At 42.5% G+C, this 18549-nt stretch overlaps 1 protein-coding gene across 1 annotated transcript in view; it reads left to right on the top strand.

The window, feature by feature from the left end:
• The first annotated feature begins 2080 nt into the window (after positions 1 to 2080).
• The window catches only part of LOC148501292 (lutropin-choriogonadotropic hormone receptor-like), a 216859-nt gene continuing 200390 nt past the window's right edge, over positions 2081 to 18549 (top strand). The window contains exons 1-2 of the mRNA XM_088450689.1: positions 2081 to 2244; positions 12787 to 12861. Coding sequence (XP_088306815.1) covers positions 2081 to 2244; positions 12787 to 12861 — 239 coding nt within the window. The remainder of the gene's footprint in view (positions 2245 to 12786; positions 12862 to 18549) is intronic.

The raw sequence follows: 18549 nt of genomic DNA, 5'->3' as shown, positions 1-18549 counted from the left end.
GACCGATTTTTCCCTTTAGAATGGGACAAACTCGGACGGTTTTAGCGTTTAGTAAATTGCGAATACGCATTTAACGTGCGATTTAGCCGCAATCAAATTAATTCAATCTTTGTAAATTTACCCCTAAGTGTCTGATTCAGAAATGTACTCTAATGTCCTGATTCATAGGTGACACTAAAGACTGAATTTACTAAAGTGAGAGTTTTTAAAAGAGATGTTGCCCATAGCAACCAATCAGACTCTAGCTATTATCTTCTAGAAGGTGCTACAGTAGTTAAATGTTAAGTAGAATCTGATTGGTTGCTATGGGCAACATCTCCACTTCTAAAAACTCTCACTTTAGTAAATATACCCCTAAGAGGCTAATTCAGAAATGCACGCTAAGAGCTCGATTCAGAGGTGCACGCTAAGGGCCTGATTCAGAGGTGCACGCTAAGGGCCTGATTCAGAGGTGCACGCTAAGGGCCTGATTCAGAGACCTTCAGTAACCATGAGAGACTTTTTAAGACGCGGCTTTTACTATAGTTGCTGAATGAATTGCATATTAACTTAAATACCTTTCAGGTTCTAATGGATATTTTCATACAGGAATAAAATTCTGGGAGGGACAATATACAGTAATGCTGAATTTAAGAGCTAGACAGCCAGATCTAGGATGCAGCAGGATACATTGAGGAGCAAGGGTAGATGACCTCAATATCAGACATTGTATTAGGGGCATGTGCCACTTGGTTCCTGACATCAACTTACCGTATTCAATTACAGGAGTTTTCGCCTAAGCTGAAAAAAAACAGGAGAAAAGTTTTCTCAATGTATAGGCAGGCGAATTGTAAGAGCAAATCACTATTTTGCGGTGCACATGTGGGGATTGGGTCCAGAACCCTGTGGACACCCCCACACCCCAATGACTACTCAGTCCAAAAAACTTTTTTTAAAAATAGAGAAGACCCAAAAAATGACGTCGTTTTTGGGACGAAAATTAAAAAAGTGTAGAAAAGTGGGTAAAAAGTGGGGGGCCTTGTACTTGGGGGGTCTATATGGATGGGACAGGTGTTTTGGGGATTGCAGCAGGTGTATTTTTCTGGGTTTTTTTTAATCTTCACTTTAGAGACATCAAAATATGCTAGCACCCATTTTCATGTACCCCAAATATGACCTCGGTTCTTATTTTTCCCAAAAGAAATAGCTCTCTATCATTTTCAGCACTTATGCATATAACAGCCAATACTGACACTTTAAGAACACAAAATACTTTTATTAGGGCTATTAGGACACTTCTATATTGATTGCTACCGTTAATGCATCTTTTTCTGGGGTACAGACTGATTTCCCCAAAATCTTAGGGACTTTTGCCTTTTCGCGTTCTTTGGAATTGAATACGAAGATAAGCGGGAACGCGCATGGAAAAAGTACCGCCTAAAGACAGGCGAATGCGGCGAAAACATCGCGGCTCACTATTCGCCGGTAATTGAATTCGGCCCTATGTGTGTAATAGTAACATGTAACACACTATAATATTAACATGACGCTACTAGATTATACGGCAACTGTACATAGCCCTTCTACTACACAATATATCCTGAATATATTGACAGACGCAACTACTGTAAATGTACTATTATACAGTACACTTGCATATGATCAGATGGCATTCAGCCATACTGTAACCTCTCTGCACCTCTCACCTCTCACCACCAGAAAATAAATAGCACCCACTCAGGAGGTGTCACTCAGCCTAATCATTAAACAGTCATCACAAATGATACGTTTGCATGTCGGTTCACTATACTGTCATCGGAAACCTTTATTACGGCTGCTGGTGTAGAGATTCATTTATGCAGAAAACTTTTGATATGGGAGTGAAATTTTAATTTTCCAAAGTTAAAGACAGGAGGAGCCCTGACAACGACTCACGGTTAGTCAGTATAAAGGCAGCCTAAAAATAGGAACACGTTGCCTGCATGGAATACAAACTGTTCCATCTCCCAGCTGTAATTCACTTCAAACAAAAAGTTAAAGGACATGGCAAAAGAAAAATGGAATTAAAATAGCACTGCTTCTAATCTCTTTAGGACTCGCCATGGAGACCCTGATTCTGTATTACCTTCTGCTCTATCTGCCTTACCTGAACCCAGTCTGTTCACACACAGAGTCAACTAATGCTTGTGACTTTTGTAACTGCAGTGGGGCGAGCCTACTGTGTCCAGGACCGACAGCAGGGCACAGTCCACATGGATTGGACCTGTAAGTACCACCTAAAGATGTTCTAATCTACATTATCAGATGCATATAAATGTGATTTTATTAGCTTATACTGTAATGTTTGTGTCTTCATTTGCACACTGATATTTAGTTCACATTTACAGTTTGCAATGATATAAATATAGACTTCATGACAAGAGTATGGATATAAGTGTTAATGTAAATGAAATACAATCTTATTCACAGAATGTTGTTATGTAAAAGTTTGTTCTTGTTATGTAAAAGTTTGTGGGGGGGTTTTGTACTTGTAGTTGCTTTATAGTTTCACAACTTCTATCTATATTGTATATCACTTTTCCAACTGATAGGACACAGCGCTCGGCTAAGCAATGCTTCACAACATAACCACACACCAGTATCATAAACTAAGCACCAATATACATATCATTAGCATATGACAGGAGTCTGAATTAGCATAATACAGATCTAAGCACCTGTAGGTGGCAGTTACATGAGCAGAATGCAAATCACACTTTTGTGAGATCATGTTTCATGAACCCACTGTGCAATGCATTATTTCTACATGGGAAAAACACTGAAGACTTTTTGTTTTATGCTATACGCAGAAATGGAGGAAACATCTGTCACCCATTCATTGTAACATAAAACAGAGCTTTTCACTATGTATTTAAAATCCCTATTTTAAAATACAATAAAACATACATATAACAATAATAAGATTACGACAAAGTCTATCTATGGGGTTTTTTTCCAGCCAGAACACATTACTTCAGAAAAATGCTGTTTACATGTTAGTAAATAATACTTTATTTTAAAGTATTTTATCAGTACATTTTATGGCATGTATATCAGGCACACGATCCACTAGTGTCATTTACCATTTAGTGTGTATTGTTTTGTGTACTGTATAAGGTAGGAGTAAAATCAACAGTAGTGTAATATGAGTTAATGATAAAGCTTAGGTTATGTATTGCCGAAACATCAACAATTAAATATCAGTTGTCCTTGTATTTTATATTTTGTGTATCAGTGCCACATTTATTTAAATTGTTAGAAAAAAGTCCTAAAGTAAAAAAAAAAATTATGTCAGTATTTTCCCCAATTGCCTTCTGCATCCCATTTGGTCCCTTAGTAAAGGGTTCTTCAAATGGGTGCTTGCTAAATAATCTGCCATGTGTTAATCGTGGTGGACATACAGCAATGTTTGGAGTGCAATCCATAACGTTACACCTAGTGAGATCGTATCAGGGGATCTAGAGCACATACGGTTTTCTGATGAGGTCATTAAGGTTCTGATTTATTTATAACGAGCCAAACACGTTCATTCATATACATTACAGGAAGCCTAACCTGAAGAAGAAACAGGATTTATTTATTGGATCATGAAACCTTCAGGAGAGAATAGGAACTGATGCTGACAGTAGACGTTCCTCTTCGCTGTAATAACTGGTTGCTTTCTAAGGCATAATTACAGGGTGAGAGAAAAAAACGGATTCTCTGGCACTGTATTGTGGTGAGCTGTACAGCACATGATAACTGATATACCAGTGTATCAAGATATTATTATAGTGTAGCACTGGTACCACCGGGGACCTGTAGACCTCCCTTCCCCGCAGTCCTGACCTGCCTGTAGATACTGTACCAGTCTTGGGGGAGGAAGAGGAACATGGGCACCATGGTGATTTGGATGTATTTGTTTTGATATCTTGCAACAGATTAAGGGGCATATGTATCAAAGCTTGATGTGAGATAAAATTGTGAAATATATATCACCAACCAATCAGCTCCAAACTATAATTTCTTAAACACAGCCTGCAAAATGTAAGTTAGAAGCTGATTGGTTGGTGATATATATCTCACAATTTTATCTCTCATCAGGCTTAGATACATATGCCCTAAAATGTCCTCTCTCTGTCAACTCTGCTCCAAAACCACATTATTTGATGTACAATAACATTTCATTAACTCAGTCAGGAGATAACACCGCCCCGTGCTCTAATCTATACACAGACACACAATGGCTGAATGGTTGGTCTACTCTACACAGACTTTCATTGCCACTTTGTTGAGCTCAGCTTTCTAAATGGAGGACTACAATGCAGTTTATGGAGGGTATTCAGTTCCAGGGACTCCTATTTGTATGGCAAAATGTAATATCAGGAATTCTGGAGAATATTCTCCCCAAACAGGAGGCCCAGATTGCTACCTTACTTGAAAAAGCTTGACAGAGGTGTATAATAAAAAATGTTTTATTTATCAAAGGGGGAATAATCTTATTACCAATGAAAACAGTCTTTTTCCCCAATGGTCATATTGCCCTATCAAAAGATATATATAACCATGCTAGCATTATGTGACAACAGTGATGGATACCCCATGCATGGGGAAAATCTAATTATCAAGTTGTTTTACCTAACTTCTACCACCACAATACCTGTTCTGCTAACGCCATCTCAGGGTATCGGTAACAGAGCAAAAGCATTTGAAGACAAAAGCTAAAAGAAAATATGTTTATTGCAGTAATGTATAAACAATGTTCAGCAGGATATTTGTTTAGTCACAGGGTTTACCCGTCACGTGGCCGAAAGTGATTCGGTTAAATCAGGAATAGCCTGTGCCATTTTCTTGAAGTCTCTTTGGAAGCAGCCATAATAGAATAGACAGGCTAAATCATTTTAATGAAAACTCCAACAAGAGTCTGAAAATGTGTGGGAGTTGAATATATATGTAGATAAGATGGATAATATGGGGACTAACCACCACTATTAACAAGAAGTCTAAGGGGTAAATTTAGTAAAGTGAGAGTTTCTAGAAGTGGAGATGTTGCCCATAGCAACCAATGAGATTCTACTTAACATTTAACTAGCACCTTCTAGAAGATAATAGGTAGTACATTTACCCCTAATAGTGTGTATGGACTGATTATATGAGAGATTAAGATGGGCATATTGAATTATGCATAGTGAGACGATACTCTCAGCAGCCATTTTGGAAATGACCAAATGGTGACATGGATACAGTATATGGAACTGAACAAAAACTATGCTATTTTGAAATAATAATACTGTTACCATATAAAGGGTCACTGGGGTAATTTATACAATATTATCTATGGTAATATTGGTGTGTGTGTTTTGCTTTCAGTTTACTAATGTATCTTTTACAAGCAAGTACTATTAAAATTGTTATGCAAGGACGCATGTGTGCTCACAGATAAAACAAATGGATGACTGAGCTGCTGCATTCGTGTACTAAAGAACATTATATTTCAAGATTTTGCTGGAAGCCACTGGATCTTTAAATGCCCTGGATATCATCATTTTCTGCTTCTAGCTCCCTTTGAGCTGATTTCAGAAAGAAAGCCAATGCTGAAAAAGATGAGTGAGCTGTAAACTTGCTAACCATGTTATGAGGCACTCGAAAGAGAAGATTTCTTATTTCAAGAAAAATAAATGTTCCGTCACGCAGTTCCAGCTCTTCTACTCCATTTCATTCCAGTATTCTTGAATTCATGCTTGCTGGATTTAAAAGCAATAATATCTACTGTACCGGGTACATATTGTACTGTAGCCAAAACCGCAGTGGAGCCATAGTTAGAGGCAAAACAAGTTAGAAGTTGATGGCCAGCCTACGATTGGTCATGGATGTTACCAATTGATACCAATTGATATAATGTAGAGTTTTCTAGCATTCATGAAACAAGGAATAAAAGAACGATCTAAAAATCTGTATACTGTTAATGGAGACTTGCAATCAATTTAGACATTGTAACGTCGCCATTTCTCAACTACTAGAGCAGGGGTTCCCAACAACGGTCCTCAAGGCACACTAACAGTCCAGGTTTTAAGGATAGCCATACTTAAGAACCGATGTGTTAATTAATACCTTAGTTATTTTGATTTATCCATCTGTGCTCAAGCACGGATATCACTAAAACCTGTGAGTATATTTAATAAAGTGAGAGTTTTTAGAAGTGGAGATGTTGATCATAGCAACAATCAGATTCTACTTAACATTAACTAGCACCTTCTAGAAGAATAGCTATAATCTGATTGGTTGCTATGGGCAACATCTCCACTTCTAAAAACTCTCACTTTAGTAAATTTGACCCCTGGATTGTTAGTGTGCTTGAGGACCGAGGTTGAGAAAAAGACGTCCGACAACAGAGGGGTCTATATACTAAGCCTTGGAGAGAGATAAAGTACCAACCAGCTCCTAACTGTCATCTTACAGGCTGTGTTAAAAAAATGACAGGTAGGAGCTGATTGGTAGGTACTTTATCTCCATTCACTTTATGTCTCACGAAGGCTTAGTGCATAGACCCCTCAGATACCCAGTATGAATGCCATTTGCTTCAACAAGCCTTTTTTTAATATATAGTAGTACAAGTTATGGGTTGAGTGGGCGACAAGACAGCTAACTGTAGGGTCACTCTGCTTGCTTGCATTAGCTATGATCATAACGTCGATCTGGTCATCATGTCAAGATTGTGCATGTCGACAGTTGGCATGTCGACGTAGTGTTTTTACAGTGTTTGAGCTCCAACCTTACCCTAACCACAGTCTAACCCTTATTGGCAGAGTATACGGTGGTGCTGGGTGCGCAGTGGTTGTGTGAATGGAGGTTGGTGCACATAGCAGACAACTTAACCAGGTATTTGGTTTATTAACAAGGTAGGCACAGGTAGCATAGGACACAGGGTTATGGATCACACTGATCTGTGCATGATTCTACTAAACACAAAACTCAGGGGGTAGTCTATTTAAAACTTCTATTTTGGACCGAGTATACTTAAATTACACCTGTGATTATAATCCCGATTCATGGTAAATTCCTGTGTTGTATTCCTGTCTATGGAAAGTACCTGCGAGTTTGACCGATGTACTAGTGCATTTTGCAAGGCTGTAACTAGGGTATTGTGACCAGTGCCATGGCACAGGGCACCACAGAGCAAGGGGTGCTGTGTGGGCCTGTCAATTTTCTGTTTATTATCATTCACACTTGTAGCCTCCTCTTATTTCATCCCCAGCATCTCCTGACCTCCCCTATCTATTCCCTGGCCCTTCCCCATGAGGTCATTACCCTTTTTTTTGAGTGCGTTATGTCCCTATTTAAAAAACAGGGAGGCGCCCATGCTCTTTTTGGCACAGTGCACCAAAAAGTCTAGTTACGGCTCTGCACATTTATGTCTATTTGTGTTTTCACCTGAGTTTTGCAGAGAGTTTCATGATTCTCACCAGAGTTTGCCTTTAGTAAATTTGCAAGTTTAAAAAAATGGACAAACACACCCGTAAAATGCAATCTCGGACCAACACGATTTTTAGTAATGTTGCCCCCTTGTGCCCGGCAGCTGAAAGGCTAAAGGGAAGAGAGGCTGCTCAGAGCACTCCTATAACAACCCTTACCCTAAACCTAACCCTTACCGCAGCCTAATTCTATATCTAACCTTAAACCTATCACTGACAAGCACTGTCAACATTTTCACTGTCAACATTTTGGCCTTGTCTACATTCCGAATGTGAACATTGAGACCATGTCGGCATTCTGGTATCGATTTTCTGAATGTCGACATAATGACTACAGACCAATTTTGTGTGCTCAATGACAGGCAACTATAAGCCTGAGTAAACTGATTGATTTCATTGGGTAGTGCTATTGCGTCTTCCACATATGTTTCAGGGGATCCCAATTAAAATCTCGATATGAACTTGGAGCTTTCAACTTGCTCTGTCCATAGCATCCAAGTTATTATTATTAGATTTACACATTGATACTATTGCAGCGGTACATTTTAAACTCCCTATATTTAACTCTCACAACAACTTGTTGTCTGAAGCTAATGACCAGAACTACAGATGGCTTGGAGTTAAGGGTCACTGGCAATATCGGACCCACTACTACAGAGGTTCTCTTGCTCTTTAGAGCATGCGGAGCGGCCGATAGATGCAAAATGAAACCCCAATGGGATTTTCATTACCAGAAGGTTCCATGTAAGTGCAAGTTGTTTTGGGCTAAAATGGCTTTCAAATCACTCATCTGTCACTAGCAGGAGACTGCTGTATCATTGGAAGCATGCCCTTGTCTTAAGCCGCCCATACATGGTGCGATATGCACTGTGCGACGCGACGGGGGATCTGACGTCCGACATATCGGATGGTCCCCACACACGGAGCGATCAGGTGGCTAACCGCCCGATATGCCGGCTCCCCCACCCGCATAGCGCTGCATGGAATTGCTCATCGCATCCCCAGATCAACTGAACCTGCAGTAATCTCTGGGGGTGCGATGTACAACCCCAAGGGTGCGCGCTCTATCCGATATTATGCCCATACACGGTACCATAGGGCAGCCAAATTGTACCAAACCGTCAGATCGGCTGCTTTATTGCTCCGTGTATGGACACTTTTAATCTGTAGAAAAGTGGAGTAAAGACAATTATTTACATTCAGGAAACCTTTATGCTGCATATTTGTTACTTTTTACTGTTATTGTTTTACAGATACTCACACAGAAACACATAATACATATTTAAAATTTTTAAGTTGCTTGTACTGTATTTTAGCTACAAATTATAAAGCAGTTCAAAGAGTTGCTACCAGCAAATTAAATCCTGCTCATAGAGATGCCAATTTCTGTTCTTGCTCCTGTTGCCAAATTAAATTGCCTCCTTTCGTTTGATCTGTGACTGGTGTAATACTCTGAGATTGCCATCGTTACTAACTGTCCATTGTGATAATAAAATGTTCTTTAAAACAGCCCATATGACCTTAATGTTCTAAAGACACTGTTCCAGACTTCAGGAATAAGACACTTTAATAGAAACGGAGATTGTCACTTTGTCTATGCCAAGTAGTAACTTTTGATCTAAGCATCTCTTAGACAGTCGCTCAAAACTGATACACTCTTGTAAAAGGGGAGAAATCTTTTTTTCTGTAAAATGGTTAAAATCTGACTCGGACAGAGAAATTGCACCTACTGGTGCAACCGATAGTAGTGTCTAAAGATGCACTAATCAGTATTTCAGCATCTATGGACACTGACCATGGCCGGATTAAGGTCTGTGAAGGCCCTTGGGCAACAAACACCCACAGGAAAAGAAAAACACATATAGGCACCCACATGAAATATCACTCACCAGTTGCGCAGTCGTATCCACATTACACTGTACATAGTGCCCCTGATTCACATTACACCACATAGTAGTGTCCCTTATTCATGTTATGACACACAGCAGTGCCCCTTTTACACAATGCCCACAGTAGTGCCCCTAATACACATTGGCCCTGATTCAGAGCCGGACGCTCTGACCAGAGCGCTTACTCTGAATCAGGGCCCACCTCCATAAATATGGAGCGTCCTCCTGGACGCTCATATAGCTGTGGGTCACCACCCACAGCCTATACGAACGTGCAGGATGATGGTCGCGATGGTCTTGACCATCGCGACCATCGCCAGTGCGAGCAGAAGCCTGCGGTTGAGTTTCTCAACCGCAAGCCAGGAGTGATTTTGGCTCAATCAGAGCCAAAATCACTCCCACTGACATCACTAGTGATGTCAGTGGGGCCGGCTTCTGACGGTAGGCGTTCCCTTGGGACAGCCGCTCGCAAGTGGGTCTGAATCAGGCCCATAATGCCCACAGTAGTAGTGCCTCTTATACAATGCCCACAGCAGTAGTTCCCCTTATGCAATGCCCCCAGTAGTGGTGCCCCTTATGCAGTGTCCCCAGTAGTGGTAGTGCCCCTTATGCAGTGCCCCCAGTAGTGGTGCCCCTTGTGCAGTGCCCCTAGTAGTGTCAGTGCCCACAGTGGTAGTGCCTCTTAAGCAGAGCCCACAGTAGTGGTACCCTTTATGAAGTGCCCCCAGTAGTAGCGCCCCTAGGAGTGGTGCCCCTTATGCAGTGCCCCATATGCAATGCCCCCATTAGTAGTCTTCCCAGTAGTCATGCCCCCAGTAGTAGTGCCCCCAGTAGTAACGCCCCCTGTGGTAGTGCCCCAAATAGTAATGCCCTCTGTAGTAGTGCCCCAGCAGTAATGCCCCCAGAAGTAGTGCCCCCTGTACTAGTGCCCCTGTAGTAGTGCCCCCTGTGGTGAAGCCATTTACATGAAAAGAAAGAAAAAAAACAATACTTACCTTAAGCCCTGCTCCCGCGTCAGTCCGGCTGACACTCCTCGGAACTAGGGGAGAGACGTAGTCCTTACACATGTGTAGTCCTTACACATTCAGACGCACTGGTCTACACCAGGGAAGGGCTTTGTAGTGACATTTGCATAAAGTCGGAGCCTGTCGACCGTCAACTTCTAAATTTACAGATGTGCAGAAATAGGTGGTAAAAATCCATAGGTGAGATACAATGATAGCCATATTGTGATATAATTTTATATAAAGGTAACAATTCAATACGACATGGATAAAGACTAATGGACAAATGAGAAATGATTCCAAAACAAACCATGGGCTAAATGTAATAGTCTGCCAGCCAATGCCGCTGTGGGAATACATGCGAGTATGCCCGTATTTTTAATGCAGCAATCATGTTAAAAGGCTAAATCAGCCTGGTTTATGCTTGAACATGCTTTGTGCTTTAAAAATACGGGCATACTCGCATGTATTCCCGCAGCGGCGCTGGCTCGCAGGCTATTACATTTAACCCCATATGTACTGTATTATGCAGGACATTGAAAACACAAAAATTAACAGTCGGACGGATCTCTTTGCACGGACGCAATTATTGAGTATTAGCATACAGCGCATGGGAAATGACGCATTTGTGCGTGTCTCCATCCTACCCGTCAGACAAATTTTTGCAAGATCAGCTCTTCCATGATATGGGAATCTCGGGAAGGGAACTGATCGGCGACAATGTGATTGCTGTCTTGTCTTGTGGGAGTGTCGTGGGCGTGTAGCTTGAGTTCTGCGCTAGTTTGAGTGAGGCGTACTGTTCCTGATGGGTCTCTTGCACCCAGCATGGGGCTAGTGCTGGCGATACCAGCGATGACGGTTGCAGCTGTAGATGGACAAAGAAAGCGCCATCTCGCTTGAAGCTGCATGAATCCTCGCATTAGCCCTATGGAAACTCACATTAGCGGAAGGGAGTAAATCAGGCTGCGGCAACTCCCCGCAAATACAGCCACTTTGTGTCACTTCTAGTGGCGGCTCCAGAGGCGGGGCAGCAGCGCAGTCCAAAATTCAAATAGGGGAGCCACCCCAAACGCTGCCAAACATCGCCGGCCGGGACTCACTGGCAGTTGGTGGAGCTCCCCTGTTTGAATTTTGGACCGCGCTGCAGCCCCAGCCCTGGAGCCGCCAACGGCCACATCTCTGACTGATGTACAAAACATCCCTATAGTGCATATCATTGTTGTACACGGAACTACTTCGTTCTTAAAGCTGGAATCAAGTGTATACAAATGGACTTGTCCAATTGAATGAAAGATGTCCATACAGTACATCCAACTTTAAATAATTAAACCAGTATATTTCAGGAGCAGCAATAATTTAGATTAGAGAATTACTATATTGGTTCTGAAAGATTCATAGAAGTCAAGAAGACAATAGTTTTAATGACAATAAACTCAAATTGTTTAGAACAACTGAGCCAATGAGAACAGACAACCATCATTCTTCACCGTGCTATGCATATCGATATAGGGGTTGATGTATCATGCAGTGAGCTGATTGGTTACCTTGGGCAACGTCTCCACTGGTCCACTTCTCCTCACTAGTCACTAGATCAGTGATTTTCAACCTTTTCAACTCGAGGCACACTACACAAGATTTTAAAATTGCCAAGGCACACTATCCGGTGATGCGGTGTGCGTGACCAATGGAAAAGCATAAACATTGGCTCCCACGTAAAAATATACAGACATATTGGCCACCACAGGAAAAGAACACACTACACTAGCCTCCACAGGAATAGAACACACTACATCGGCCTCCACAGGAATATAACACACTACATTGGCCTCCACAGGAATAGAATACACTACATTGGCCTCCACAGGAATAAAACACACTACATCGGCCTCCACAGGAATAGAACACACTACATTGTCCTCCACAGGAAAAAAACACACTACATTGGCCTCCACAGGAATAAAACACACTACACTACAAGTGCGCTGAGCTGACCGCCGCGGCACACTTGAAACCACTTGCGGCACACTAGTGTGCCACGGCACAGTGGTTGAAAAACGCTGCACTAGATCACTAGTATCAGCTATGAATAGGGATCAGCATTGTAAGCTCACGCTTTACTTATTGGACGTCTTTGAGGCCACGTAACGTCTACAGTTTACTGCTGGGGAAAAATTTGTTTTCTTTTCTTTGAATCCGGAGCTGAATGGATATGATATAATCGGATAAGTGAACACTTCCTCCCCTGTTTTCAGGGAGAGAGGATGCTAGATTTATCATTTGAAGAGTACTTAAGTAACGGCATTAAAACATGAGAAAAAACACGTACCCGCACAGCAGATAATAATATTCACAGTTTTACATATTCAAGCTTTTAATCTGTTGAAAAAAATATATATTTGTTGACAATTCTGTCTTTTTTTTCAGGTCATTATCCCATTTCTCCTTTAAAGTTATTCCATCCAAGGCATTTAAGAATATCCACCAAGACATCTTGAAAATGTAAGTGTTTGCACCAGAAAAGTGTGCTATAACCTTGTAAATCTACAGATGTGACCTGATATAAAAATCGTCATAATACGCCATATGGCGCAAGAGAATGCTCGGCGCAGCTGAAACGCTTCGAGGGCCGTATTCAATTCGAAGTGTAAAGCTGAGATCCGCTAAAAAGTATCGCCGATTGCGACTTTTCTCCAGTCCGAAACTTATCTCCGTATTCACTTCCAATTATTTTTCACGTACGCAGAAAATCAATGCAATGTAATACGAGAAAAAGATTCACCTCTGTATAGCAAGAGAAAAGATGTGCATTTTTTTTATTTTGGGGTGCAAAGGTGGGGAAACCACTCAGAACCCTTGGGGCAGCCCCCAAAGGATAGAGACCTCAAAAGAAAACTAAAAAAAAGTGAGGAGTACCCTTAAAAAATAGTTTGAATTTGGGGGCGAATAAGTGCAAAGTGGGAGTACAAACATAAAAAGTTGCGAAATAGACTTTTTGGGGGTCTGCAAGTATGGGTGAGGTGTTTTTGTGATTGCAGGTGCTTGCTTCAGGTGCGTTTTTTTAAAACTTCACTTCAGCAACTTTTCGCCTCTTTCACATTCATCGGGATGCGTTTTCGTGTCTTTTGGAATTGAATACAGCGAATAGCAGGGGCGCCGACGATAAGTTTGTGTGGCTAAAAGACGCAATGTAGGCGAAAAGTCAGGCAGGCAAAACTTTATCGGGTACACAAAACGAATTGAATACCGCCCTTGTTCGCAATACAGATGCAGCGAACACCACTCACAGTGTACTAGAGATGCTGGGCTGTGACTCTAACCAAATTAGTCGCAGATGAAGCACGACAGCACTTGGCATGAGAAGAAGCCGCGGCCACTCGCATCAGAGCAGGGGTATTTTTTAGAGAGGAGGGGGCCCATGTGCAGTCTCCGACACGGGCCCCCTCCTCTCTGTCCGGCGGCCGGCAGCGCACTGAGCTGTGCGCGGCCAGCGCTGGAGTTATAGACTCTGGGCACTAGAGTACACCCAGAGTCTATAGAGGATGCGCTGGTCACCGGTAAAATGGCTGCGATGACCATTTTCAATGTACTGCGCATGCGCAAATGACGGGAAAATGGCCACGGCGGCCATTTTCCAGTCGTTCTTACAGCGTCGGACTCCCACGCCGACGTGGGACTACGGAGAGGTATGTAATATTATTGGTGCAGGGTGTGCGGTGCGGGGGCCCACTGGACCCAGGGGCCCATGTTCCCCACACACCCTGCACCCATTATAGATACGCTCCTGCATCAGAGCCCTTCTTACACAGATGAAGACTCAGATGCACACAGATATACAAATGTGCACATCAAAGTGATCAGAGCAAGCTAGCAGTATAATTTTGTCGCTTACATTTGTTTTATGTATGTGAATGAGGCGCACATTTTCAGCGAAAAAGACACTCAGGGAGTGGCTGAGTTGCCCTGGACCTGGCGCACCGAGAGGGGCTAATTGCTGCAACTTGAACATTAGTGTATGAGGACCAGGGTCGGCTCTAGGGGTGTTCAACCAGTGCGGTCGCACAGGGGCGCCACCCATAGAGGGCGCACCCCTCCCCAACATCCCGATTTCAGCGGGACAGTACTGTCCTGCTGTTCCACCCGTGAGCCAAAGTGGCCCGCGGGTGGTCAAATCTGGAGTTTGGGGACCCCCACCACCGCAGCTGTGTACGGCGGTGCCAGACCCCCGGAGTGTGATTGGATGCGGCGCGCATCCATTCACTGATGGGAGAGGGCTGGGGGAAGCCCAGCTAGTGAGGCTCCCCCCAGCCTGACGATATTTGGAGGCGTGCCATGAGCGCGCGCCTACAAATAACGTCATGTAAGGGGCATGGCCTATGTAAATTAGTACACGCCCCCATCGCTGCATGCGATGTAAGGGCGCTCTGTCAAGAGCCGGCACAGGGTGCTCAGACTCCTGGAGCCGGCCCCGACGAGGACACATCTGTATACGAAATATGGCTAATGGATTCTGGGGGTAGAGGCGTTATTTATCAGGTTTATAAAATATTTATATATATTTATATATAATATATATATATATATCAGTGATGTGCGGTGAGGTCAATGGCTGGGGTGGCACACATGGAGATGGTCAAGAATAAAAGTAAATGAACTGCGCTAGATATGTCTATATAGCTGCTCAGTTAAAAAACATCAAGTATGGAAAGGGAAAACGAGCACTTGTAAATACTAAATCGGGGAAAACAAAAAAGTTATCGGACAAACAAACAACCATAAAACACTGAAACCATATGTTTAAGCTCTTTTAGGAGAAAATTGATGGCAGGTCCAAGCAAGCGTGCAGTGGTAGATTAGATCCAATGCGACCTAGCTGTCCCTACCTTTGTCTGTAGCTTCTAGTGCTGGCAGCGTGTTGTGTTGTCTGCACTACACGGGAAGCCGCACAAGGTATAAGTGGGGTAGCGGTGGTTGTGAGCAGCGTCACAGGATGATGTCAGCGGATCGTGGAGATCGTCAAGTTGTAGTCCAGTAATGCTTCACTATTTTTCCTCCACGCTAACCCTGGGGTCCAACGCGTTTCATACCTGCCTAGGTACTTTTTTAAGGATAGTTTCCTTCTCTCTGTATAGAGCTTAAACATATGGTTTCAGTGTTTTATGGTTGGTTGGTTGTTTGTTTGTTTGTCCGATAACTTTTTTGTTTTCCCCGATTTAGTATTTACAAGCGCTCGTTTTCCCTTTCCACACATGGAGATGGGTCTGAGTGCTGAGAGCCTGTCCCTACTCACTGTAACTCTCCCCTCACTACACTAAGCTTCAGTGTCCATTGATTCTCCTACCTGCATAACTTTGTATTCTCTTGCTGCTGCTGCTGACCGAGTTCCGATCTCTAGCACTGCAGTACACTTTATGGTCACATGACGCATCCAAAGTGTCCATCGGTGCACGCCGCCCATACTCAGAGGCATGCCTCTAGTAGCTCTCTTTCTGCACAGCTTACTGCCCATGGTATGGCCCTGCCCCCAGCTCTGCAAGCAGTGTCTGACTATACAGAAGCGAGGCTGAGTTTTTGCTGCCTCATCTCTCATCTCCCTGCAGTCCCAGGGAGCTCCACAAAGCTGGTGAGTGTTAGCTATAAAAATAATTACAATAAACAAAGAAGATGTTTATAAGTTATATCTTCTTTGTATTATTCTAATTATTTCTATATCATTTTTATATAAAATCTCAGGAGTATGACTACCCTGACTGCACCTTCCTGATTTAGATAGATAGATAGATAGATAGATAGATAGATAGATAGATAGATAGATAGATAGATAGATAGATAGATAGATTTGTAAAATATATGCACTGATCGCAATTGTAAAAGGTTTGAGTGTTCCTGACGTGCATGCAGTCTACAAGATTGCTGTTAATGCTCTCAAATGAGTAATACTGAATATTTATAGTGTTATGTAAGGCTTCATATACCAAGGAGCTCTCGAGGGCTGACTCTAAGGCTCAGGGTTGAGAAAAATGAAAAATGATTCTGTTTACATTGTAACTCGTCTGTGTTATGCTGCTCTTTAAGTGTCTTACATATACACATGTATAGCTTTATAGAAGACAGACATGTAGATGCCATGGCAACTGTTCCAAGAATCTTTGTGTTTCCGAGTGGTGTCTGCGAGTATAACAGCGCAGGTCATTAAAGAGATGTGTATTGTAAATAATTGCCAATGAGTTCTGTCCATTGTCTCTTCAACATGTCACAGTTGTAGGTCAGCCAGGATCAGGAAACTCAACCCAATTATGGAATGCTCACACAGAGCTCTGTTAAATATATGACCTGTTAGTAGGGCTTGTTGTCTAATGCGCTTCCACTTGTATTGGATCACAGTGAATGTCACCAGGAGTTGATAAGACATTTCCTCTCCCTCCATTATATCTCCTTTACTCCTCAGCTGTCGGTTATGCTGGGTACACACTGAGACGATGGATCGAACAGCAGACCGATACGCCATTAGAGCAGCCGATTGGTATGTTATACACACTTACCAATCGACCTATCGATATGTCTGGCCTGACATCACAACTGGACGGGCATATAAATTTGTCCGCCAGTGAAGATGTCAGTGTTGGTAGTCCCTGCAACAAGTGTGTACGGGCAGTTGGCGGGTTGCCAGTACACACTTGCGAATGCACTGATATGTTGGCATTGGCTGCACTGCCAGTTTGACCTAATATGTCTGTGAACTACATCGTTTATGCAGACATATCGATTGTACACACCGTCGATGTACCCACGATATATCGTTCGTCAATTGAACAAACAATACATCGACAAGTGTGTACCCAACATTACTGGACTTCTTATAAGTGAATACAAGATGGAAGCCCCACAGTGATATATGATTGGAGCAATATCTAAGAGCTAAACGTGTAGGTCTAATGATGGAATTGTTGTCATTGGTGGAAATTGAATGACATTAGATGAAGGAAATAGTACAGTTTTGCCTAGTGATGAGACGCTCTATTGCCATCATATATCATGCAAAAAGCAAACTGGAAACAAAGTGGCAACTACCGTACAGTAAGTTGTTTTCAGTTAGGTACCAGCAGCATATGCACAGCATACATAATATATACAGTAGATAAAACTCTTTGTATGGAAAAAAATTTGCTGAAGTGCACATACAGTAAAAACATAACATATAGAAATGTAATTAAGAGAGCTCTTTTCAAGGTCAGCGGCGCATTTTCAATCAGCCAATCACAAGCCATTCGCAAGCATCTTGTCTTTTATCTACTGTACTGTATTTGCTGTTTGGAACAACAGGGAGGTGAAAGCACAGATGAATCAGTAGCAAAGCCGGTCACATAACATAATATACCAACAAGAATTGAGATTTCACAAATTGGTATATAGCATCATCTTCGATTGATATGGACTGGATCACTTCCGCCTACTGAGCCAGCAATGTATCTGTGGCCCATACTACCCTGCAGTTGTGAAGACCAACAGACTCCATGCCCCCACACTGCCAACACCAAGTTTAAACTGATCAACAGAACCCTTCCATCTGTCCATTGTGTGATGTTTAGAGCTCACATGGGGTGCGAGACGAGAGATCTTAAGTCTAATGTAGCAGCTGCAAGTAAACTGCAACTATAATTATAAATATAAGACCCCACCAAATCTACCTCTGAGACCAATAATCTAATTGGATCGCATGGGCGCCATAATTTCAAATAAATGAGCATAAACATGCCAAGAGTAAGGCACAACAATGGGTAAAAGGATGGGCAGTGCTGACCCCCCCGATTCAAAGACACGAGAGAACCACACATCTGGCACCTAGTATACATTGTGTAGACCAAAGTGATTTTACACCACTGCGCAACCAATATGCATACCATGTATACTACTGCACACAAGTTCCAAATGGCCACTAATGTGACGGTTTCAACAAGAACACTAGGTAGGCAGGCCCATGTACTTGCAGTTCTACGGTAACAACGAATGTTTTTATCAGGACGACAATGCCACCTGTAAGGAATCCAGGGCGACGCTGGACTGGTATTCAGAAAATGTGATAATCTGGGCACCACAGACGGTGTAATGGTTAGCATTACTACCTCACAGCACTGAGGTCATGGGTTCGATTCCCACCATGGCTCTACCTGTGCTTACGTGGGTTTCCTT

Source organism: Taudactylus pleione, unplaced genomic scaffold (genome assembly GCF_031769625.1).
Source record: "Taudactylus pleione unplaced genomic scaffold, aTauple2 ptg000522l, whole genome shotgun sequence".
NCBI classification, from domain to species: domain Eukaryota; kingdom Metazoa; phylum Chordata; class Amphibia; order Anura; family Myobatrachidae; genus Taudactylus; species Taudactylus pleione.
Note: the sequence above shows the minus strand (reverse complement) of the source record. Positions and strands in the feature narration are given on the sequence as shown.